Source organism: Seriola aureovittata, chromosome 14 (genome assembly GCF_021018895.1).
Source record: "Seriola aureovittata isolate HTS-2021-v1 ecotype China chromosome 14, ASM2101889v1, whole genome shotgun sequence".
NCBI classification, from domain to species: Eukaryota; Metazoa; Chordata; class Actinopteri; order Carangiformes; family Carangidae; genus Seriola; species Seriola aureovittata.
Window position 1 is genome coordinate 20,956,103 of NC_079377.1, and position 9,589 is coordinate 20,965,691.

Below are 9,589 nucleotides of genomic sequence, written 5' to 3' on the forward strand. Positions count from 1 at the left end.
ATCAGTTTCAAGCTGCAAATTCTCCTCCTCCAAAAATGAAAACATTCACATAAGAATAGACAGTTTAAACAGGTGCCATGGTAACATAATCGTCACTGCGGCAATTACTGCCTTATGCCTGACTAACAGCCATAAATCATTCTCTCTCCACAAAGAGGACGTTGTGGCGCTCCACTCCTATCCAATAATCAGAAATTGCTCCATGTACGGCGTGACGAGCGGCCGCTGAAACAGCCCATTCTTCTGTTTGGCGGACGATATTTCGCTCTCTATGGCGACATTACAGGGATCCTTCAGCGAGCACGATATTGTACCTGCTCGACACCTGTTAGCTTTAGCCAAGGGTTTCATCAGATAGTTGAAATAAATACTAGTCATCATCATAACCATAATCATAGTCATAAAACCAGGGGCCTTTATGCTGTTGCCAAATTGCCCTGCCATCTGATTTACAGTCAGACTGGGGTGGGGAGGGGAAACAGATAGGGCAGGGAGGAGGATGGGGCCTATTACGTGCTCAGAATGGGATAAATACTCAAATATACACACCTGCAGACCACCCGTCTCACACACACCCACACACACACACACACACACACACACACACACACACACACACACACACACACACACACACACACCTGGGAACTCTCACAGGCATGCAATGGCTGTGAGATGGGCTTGAGGGAGGAACACAGGAATTCTCTTGGGATTACAAAGACGAACATTGTACTACCCTCACACACAGTGCAGCAGGTGAGTAGAGTGATAAGGGGCCAGAGGACAAATTAGCTCATATTAAAATAATCCCTCATGTCTAATAACAATAATACGCTCCACACTGAGGCTATTGCACATTCACAATGGTCTACCTTTTCAGGCAGCAACATGTTGAAAACAGATTTGCCTGTTTGCAAAATGGGCCCGTCATATCTGCTCGACCTGTCAACAGGCCTGAAATACGCAGAGGTTAGAGTAATGGCTGCCAATAACTGCAGTAAGAGGACTGACTGTGTACATTCAAGATCCTGACCAGCTGTGTTTGACACTAAAGAAGAGCTAATGATGCAGCAAAAAGACGCAGGCAAAGTGTCTTTTAAAGGGGTGCTCCACCAATTTCACACAAAGTTTAGACTACTACGACTCACCCTGTGAAAACAGCTGTGTATTGTCCTCTGTGGCTCTGGAGGGAGCTTTTCAGAGTTTGAAAAAACAACCATGGTCATGTCATCAGTGTTATTTTCAACTTGAGACTTGCAACATTATTTCATAGAATCAGGATGAATTTCTGCCAGATTAGTTGTCGTTTCATGTGCAGTTTGAGGGGGCGTCTGATTAATTGGCTGAATCCTCAACAGTCTGGTCCTCGAATGATCAGTTGGATTTCTGGCCTTTAAGAAATTTTGGTTGGCTTGGTCTTGTAGTTTGAGCAGTTCCACGGTCCAATTTCCCAACATGGCTGCTGTCAAGAGATCTGATTTAAACTGTAGTGAGCTTGTTTAAATGTTACTCAGGTAGTATTTCACATGTTGTGGCTAAATCCGTAGTCTTGACTGAGACTGCTGTGATTTAAAACTGAACTTTGCAGGAGAACAGATAGATCATATTGTCTACATCGTCATTGTAGGAGATTTGCACAAAGTAAAGCTGCCTTTCTCTCCTTTTGTCAACACTGCAGAGGACGTGGCGTCTTGTTTGAATAGATTTTATTAGAAATGTCACTGGACAAAACGGATCAAGGGTTCTGTGCTCAAGTTCAATGTTCACAACAATGTCATAGCTGGTCAGTTGTGTGTGTGTGTGTGTTGTGTGAGTTAATACAACATACTGGATCCATGAAAGTGTGTCTGGCCAGTTTTAGGTGTGTTTTAAGGGCTGAAAATGTGGGCAACATTCAGACAGCAGTTAAATGAAACAGAACCCATTCAGTATATTTTAGCAGCATACTGTATTCAGGTGTTTCTGTTTTTTGTATTCAAACAAGTTATAAACATCATGAAACATAAATGAGGGGAATGTGTACAGCCAAGTCCATCATGTTGCTGTGAAGTAACAGTGGCAGGAGTCAATTTCCTTCTGACAATACAAGGCACTAAGGTAGAAGCAAAGAGGTTAACAACATTTTCATCCTCTTTTATCCTACTACAGGTCGCTACTTATAACACAGCTGATCAAAACAGTTTAGTGTGCGGCCATCTTCCTCACGTCAGTCTTATCCTGTGTAAGTATAAAAAAAATACATTTCCATGTGTTTTTATTGTTGTTGGATTAACAATCTCTGGAAGGTGCATAGCATGGCTATTACAATAATATGTGCCAACAGAATGGGGCCATAACACTGTCTGTGCAGTATAACACTCTGAGGGTTAAAAATGTGACATGCACAAAGAAAATGTAGAGCAAAACAAAACAAACAAGAAATACTAACAAAACAAAATCTGCTCAATCACAGCATGATTATTTTGACGTATAAAACAGACACGTTAGTGTGCCACCTATTCAACTTGTAGTTTGGCCCTAAAGAAAAGTTTTAGATTGTGTTACAGCACTATTTTAACTTACTTCCTTCAAAGCAATGACCAAATATTTTAATCATGCATCAATAAATGTTTAAGGCACATAATCCATGTTATCAAACATACACAGTAGAGAACACAAGCAGTTCGTAGACATCCATTTCTCATGGATAACATCAACAGCACACTGTGTTTTTAGGTTTGTTAGTCCTTGGTGTTGCAATTTGAGAAGTAACACTGAGATGGAACTATTTACTCTTAAAACAAAGGCAAAAATCAGGAAAATAACTTTTTATCTCCAAAACGTGTGCTGAGAGCTGAGATGACGATGTTGGAAAACAAAGAAAAAACGTGACCAGTTTTAGTCAGCATTTGGAATGATTTCAAACTCAGTGGATGTAAGATACTTCTCAAAGTCAAAATGTGAAAAGCTCAGGGAAATCTCTTTCTAATGTGATCCGAGTACCAGATCTGAGATTGTGCATTAACTCGCTTCTTGTAAAACATATTTCTATATTAGCAGCAAAAACATCCAGCGGCTCAGTATGGACAACTTAGGCTACAAGGTCTTCTATGTCCAAGCAAATAATGCAAAAGCTGATCTAACAGTAAACTATTAACACTTATAATGTTAAGGTTTTTAACAGTATGATAATTTCCCTTCAGTCAAGATGGAGCCCCTCTATGGTTTTGGGGTGTTCTGCATTCGCATTCGTCTCCTGGCCAAGGCCTCCTGTTTCTTCCTCTCGATCTCGGCTGCAGAGCATTTTCCTGTCATCTGGCTTGTGACAAAAACTGGAAAAGAGGAAGGAAAGTGAGAAAAATGAATGGAAACACTGAACATGGTTTGCTAGGAAAAGCTGAGATTTAAAACATTTGCAAAGATCTGGAGAGAAAAGGGGGAAACCAGCCTTAAATCTGAGCTTTTGTATTGCTGCTATAATCTTGAGCAACTGAATTTTAATTTGTTAACATAAAAATGTTGCTACCATAACTAGGACCAGTGGGTACCAATGGTGAAACTCATTTCAAAGTACAAAAACCCCCATCCCTCCATGTCCAGAAAAGAGAAATCAGTCTGCAGTTCACTGGCAGTGAAGCTTCCTGAGGTTTGGATTCCTGACAGCATCACAAATTAAAGCCATGGCGCTGTGTTTACTTGCTTTGGGGGAAGAATTGTTCAAGTGCACATGCACTGAACTGTCAATGATTATAAGATCAACATGTGACATCTGTTTTACTTGTGTAGTTTTCACTTCAGTATCCAGTCTTACAGCAAAATACTGAGAAAAGTAGATGGAATACACAAATTGCAAAGACGCACTGAGTTAATTAAAAAAATAATAATTTACCAAGAAAAAGCACTGAACACTGTTTTGAAGAAAAGTATTCCTCAGTTGTCTTTACAGCTTTTTCTTTAACAAACATGCAGTCTCGTGTGATAACATTACAACACATTCAACTCTATACACTTACTATACACTAATTTATCTCATGCTAATATCATGTTTCAATAGAGCCCAGGTGGCAATACCAAACTTCAGACAGCTTACCTTTGCTGCTTATAACTGCCGAGTCAGATACATTCCTCTTGAAGGCTGTGTGATGGGACTTGGAGTTCTGCTGTGCCCTGGCTGTCACTGTATGTGGCTTCATATCCACATTAGCATTCTCCGCCTGGAAAGTTCCAGAGGAATCCCTGCACTGGCTAAATGTGCCCAGACTCACACGGCTTCCTGGGAGGCTCTGAGACATCCGTGATTTGTTGCTGGCACCTTTCATGGGAATGTTCCATCCTTGGTAGTTCACAGTTTCACAGCTAGTCCCCGGTAATGAGTTAGAACGAACAAAAGCGCATGGCGACTGTCTGTTACCGCTGGCAGCTGCTTTCATGGACCAGGCCCTGTCGACTGGCAGAGGCGCAGTGGTTTTTCGCTGTCTGTCTACAGCAATATCTTGTTTTCCTTGGCTGCTACTGGTGCTCACTTGCTGCGGCTGGCTGTTGGAGGTCCTCTCCACACTGTCACATACCTGGTAGAGCAGCGCATCATCGTCCCCATCGTCCCATAAGCTGTCTGAAATGTTTTTAACAGAGCCTGCAGCTGCACAAGCCCACCTCTGATCATTAGTGATGTTGTCAGGCTGAGGAGCAGTCGGTGTCTTTGTGGTAACAGATTTCTGGTCAGACATCTGTGATTTAGGTTGTGTAACAGTGAAGCTGGACTTGGAAACCTCTTTGGCAGCCGTCTTGGGCTGGAAGTGAGGGTTGGACTCTAACTTGAAAGTGCTTCGGTTGGTAGTCTTTGGTTTGGGACACAGTTCCTGGAGTACACTGCAGCTTGGCTTGGAGTTCAGGGTTGAAGGCTGATGTGCAGAGTTTGTATTTGCAGTAGGCTTGCAAACAGAGGTCAAATTAGTAGTATTTGTCTTAGTGTTCGACTGCGAAGTAGCGTTCAGGTTGGCGTCCTGTTGCTGGTCAGGATTCTGGGTCATTGCCAGCACAAAAGAGTCATTAAGTAGGTCATCATTCTCCCAGTCATCATCAAAGTCATCACAGTTGTTCGCACTAAAACCACCAGATCCTTTTTCTTCAGCAGGATGTGCAGCTGAGCCAGAGCCGGGAGCTAATTTGAGCTCTGATTGTCGGGGTTCAGCCACAGTTGAAGACACAGGTTTGTGCTTTATTTCCTGTGAACAGGCTGATGCCGAGGAGCCCTGGCTTAGCGGGCCGCTGACTCTCTGAGTGGAGGAGTCAAACAGAGCGTGCAGCTCTGCCTCCACCCGATCCGCTGAGGACGGACACTTTAGGCCCTTCACTTTGCTATGGAACGACGTCTCTGTCAGTTTCGTTTTGGCAGTGTTCACATGTTCATTTAGGTTATTGTTGACAGTGTTAAGTTGCTCTGAAATCTCCTTGTCTTGCTGCATGTTCTTGTCAAACTGCCTGGCCAGTTTCATGAGGTCCTCTACACTGCTCTGCCTGTGGAGAGGAAACAACAGTGAAGGAAAATAAACAACAAACATAGAAAAAGACAGGAAAACTACTACAACTAATGACAGCTAATTAGGTGCTACAGGTAAAAATGACCTATAATGCTTGTTTAACATTGTTATTATAGGAATTAATCAACAGATGCCTAATCAGAGGGTATCCGGGTCAATATATTGATAACGCACCGAGAGGACTTCTTCCTGGCTCTTTGTGGAATCTCGGGTGTGCAAGGGACGGCACTGTCACCTATCCACTGCAGCAGAGGGGATTCAGTCCCTTTTGGTTTCACATCCTGTGTAACACACAAGCACAAAGTTGAAGAAATTCTTCCAAACATGAACCGACCGAAGTCTAAAACCTGAGAGCAGCACACAGAATGGAGCGACAGAACTGTGTCTCGGTTACTGTTGCAATGAAGAGCTGATTTCCAGTGGTTAGCCCAATGCCGGAGGAACAACTGACCTTTGGAGCAATACGGTTGACGATATCTGATATTTCCACAACTCTGGAGTTCCTGAGCCCAGAGCCTAAAAACAAATAATAAAAAAATACAATGTAAATTACACATGATAATTGTAATATCATTGTTTTATTTTATTCCAATGCACAGCAGAAACAGCATTCATAACAGACAGTGTAATTATGTGACAATTAGTTGTATCTGTATAACAGTTTTCATCCCCACACCATATGTTCACTAAGTAAAACAGAAAGACGCATGTCGTCATTCAGGTGTGACAGGTTCCGCTGAGCCAGCCTGTATATAGGGGAACGGAAACATGCATGCAAATAGGAAAAGGAAACAGATGTGGCTTCTGTGTCGTGCATCAGATATGTTTACCTGTGTTACCTTGAGTGGGAGATGTGGAATCCCAGAAAATGTCCTGTGATGCTTCCGCGTCACCTGGGGAATCCCCATAACTGAAGCCTGGGTATCTGCTGCAGCCTCTGTGCTTAGGACTCTGCAGATCTGTGTGTCGAATGAATGAAATGAAGACATCTTATTAAGTGCATTTAACTGTAACATCATACATGATTAGACTAGTTTAAATATGCAGTGTTTGGCTGGCTAACAGCTAAATACTGTAGGATTTGTAAATCTGCCAGCTAAATTGAATCTCAAAACATCATCTTTACCTCATGCCAAAGCGTCAGTTTCTTTCCAACTTCAAGCAGTTTAGAAATCCAAACACAATGTCAATGAAGCACTAGATGATTTTTTCTCACTCTCGTCTGTATCCCAACATAATGTGGAGCAGCACTGTCAGTATTATATAAATGCATGAGGTCTCTAACTGAAGTCAGTGGTGTGTGTGTGCGTAGGGAAATTAGATCATGTAAGAAGTAATCAAGTTTATTCCGTTCATCAGATTATTCTGTTTTTCAAGCAATCGTGCGGAGCAGCAGACCCCCCCGAGCCGCAGCCTCACCTTTGTGCACGGGTGGTGTTGTTGTGCCAGGCATCTGCCGTCCTGTTTTCTCGTCTTCTGTTGTGTTGTGGCAAAGCTTAGCAGCACTCCTCCACAGTTCAGCGAACTCGGGAGAAGCAGCGGCAGCCGCATCTGCAGCATGTGTCATCGGCTCAGACACGGTTAACCGCAACGGAAGTTTACGGTGCAATATTCACAGTTTCATGGTTTCGCAAAACAGTTTTTGTTGTGCTCATTCATTCGGAGTGGGCCGCCATGTTTGCGCGTGACGTCAGCGATCTACGGGTGCCGGACCGTTTGTTTATTTATTTATTTATTTTTAAATCGCAGTTCGCTCGACGGCGCCACACGAGGCAGGTCAAGCTTTGACTGAGCTGTTGGATCATATGCAGAGCTGCAGCACTGAGGGAAACAGTGGAAAAGTTTTCATCTGAAATTGTTGAAATTTCACATTGCTAGGATTATAAGTATTACTGTTGGCTGAATACATTTGACACATTATTTCTTCTGTCTAAAACAATGTGAAAGCTTCTCCTCATGTGAAAGTATTATACAGCATCATACAGTTTTCAGATGCTTGTAATGTTTCTCAAGTCGTTGCTTTAAAAATACGGTCAGTTTATTGATCCGATCATATTGATTGACATTGTTTATGAAGACCAAAATACTATTGTATAATGTTTTAAGACCTCAGTGTGAAAGGTTCACACAGTAATTACAGTAAGTTGTAAAAAGAGGGCTGAAATATGCTGGGATTTCAGGTAAGGTTCAGGCAGACCTTCTTAAATGCATTCTAAACACTTAATTGCAGACCAACATAAAAAACACTGCAGATGCACGTGTTTACCTGTTTATTTAATTGTGCACAAGGCCCAGATTTTCTGTGCTACACCACTGAAACTATTTACAAAAATATGTGTCAGCTAATTATAACCCAATAATTTGATAAATAATATTTTAACATTGACAGAGCCCATTTTGCCTCCATAGCAAGTATTTTTTACATTTCTACATTTTCTTTTTTCTTTATATTTTTAGATTGCTGTATTACTTATGTAAAAGATCTGAATATTTCTTCCGACAATGAATATTAGTGAATTGTTGAATTTGGATATAGGCACTGACACATTATGTCAGTGGGCTGTTTATCTTGGAAAATAAATAAAAATGATAATCCTGGGCCCCCCAGAAGCCTCTTCAAGGACCCCAGACAGTCCATGCTTAAGGTCTGTACTGGAACTTCACACCATAAAGACCCAGTAAACATAAAAATAAAATCTGTCTCATCTCATTGCCAGTCTCAGGCAACATTACCATTGCTCTGGAAAAATGATTATCTTTTTATTTTTTCAAATTTCAAACTTAGTTTTAACAAAATGTGGCCAAATCCACATTTATGTCCCAAGGTCTTTGCTTTATCGGGGAACCTAATGAAATACAGACATTAAATGTGAGCTTCTGTGGTGGTTGCAAGCAGTACAGTAAATATGATGGCAGAAAGCGTGGTACTACCAAGTAGGTCTGCCCATGTGTTTGCCCAGTAATTGTTATCAGGCTTCATTGGGCCTGAAGCTTGTTTGTTTGTGGAAGCCTTGTTGTGAAGGTTGTTGGTGGTGTGGATTGCATGCCTATTGTCAAACAAATCCATTACACCTTTCACAAATGTTTATTATGTTACTCAAACAAATTTGTAGGCACAATTCACATTACATGGTGTTTGGCAAAAATGCCACAAAGATGTGTTGAGGTTACCGGGGTTACTATAGTTGTGTCTGCAACCAGTTTCCCTTTATGAACATCAGACTGGATCGACCTTCGCTGCACTGTTGTCAAGCTGGTGTTGTCCTTTTAATAACAGATGTACCAGCAGGTCAGATTCGTTAATTTCTAGAGTCAATGCAAAGATCCCTTTCATTTGTTGAACTCTTATCATCAGAAACGATGATGGAAATAAGTCCACAGCTTAGTCACTCATATCATTCAGTTGGACTTTTTAAATATATTCAAATCTTGTCAACAAACCAAAACCAAGACCAGAAAAATAATGGGAGTTGGAGTGGACTATCTGGGTTTAAACTGGCCTCATCTGCTTTCAAAGTTTCTAGCATAAGAATTTAATTTGCATTAGTTTTAATTCAATTTAGTGTCCCATCTTGTTCTCAGTCATTCAAATATGCAGAAAACTGGAACATAATATCAGCTGTTGGCATTCTTCAATCCAAAACAATCAGCCTTCAAAAACGTTTCATTTATGGACACTGTTGAGACATGAAGGAAGACATAAAAATACTGAACTTGGAATGATCATTTGTTTCTGATATGTTTCTTCTACCCCTAAGAAGTTCAATGACCTTGTTAGAAATCTTTAAAATTACATCTACTCCTTATCCCTCTTTGAAAATGCTGAATCCATGATTGTATAAATATTTTTCAAACTTCACAGCTATAAGATTTCAACACCATTTCAGGACCATTCTTTATTGGTAAGGGTTTAAGGCGAGCACAGACAGCAACTACTTCAGAGCCTTAAGATCAAAGGTCAAAGGAAGTACTCACACAGTGCACTTAAGGGAAAGTATGTCAGCGAGGCTTTTGTGCGCCAAGGTGGCTGATGGGTCAGTGGCTTATCTTTTGTTTTAGTGTGTTTAGGG

At 41.3% G+C, this 9,589-nt stretch overlaps 1 protein-coding gene across 2 annotated transcripts; it reads right to left on the reverse strand.

The window, feature by feature from the left end:
- Nucleotides 1-1,929: 1,929 nt before the first annotated feature.
- etaa1b (ETAA1 activator of ATR kinase b) lies at nt 1,930-7,196 on the reverse strand. Of its 2 annotated transcripts, none has more exons than XM_056394617.1 (6): nt 6,939-7,196; nt 6,359-6,478; nt 5,971-6,035; nt 5,694-5,800; nt 4,070-5,496; nt 1,930-3,311 (listed from the first exon to the last, which is right to left on the reverse strand). In XM_056394617.1, the coding sequence occupies exons 1-6, from the start codon at nt 7,084-7,086 to the stop codon at nt 3,199-3,201; spliced, it is 1,980 nt and encodes a 659-aa protein (XP_056250592.1). In that variant the 5' UTR covers nt 7,087-7,196; the 3' UTR covers nt 1,930-3,198. The 2 variants fall into 2 exon arrangements, with proteins under 2 accessions (XP_056250592.1, XP_056250591.1); XM_056394616.1 differs by having other exon boundaries at nt 6,350-6,478.
- Between the last annotated feature and the right edge of the window lie 2,393 nt (nt 7,197-9,589).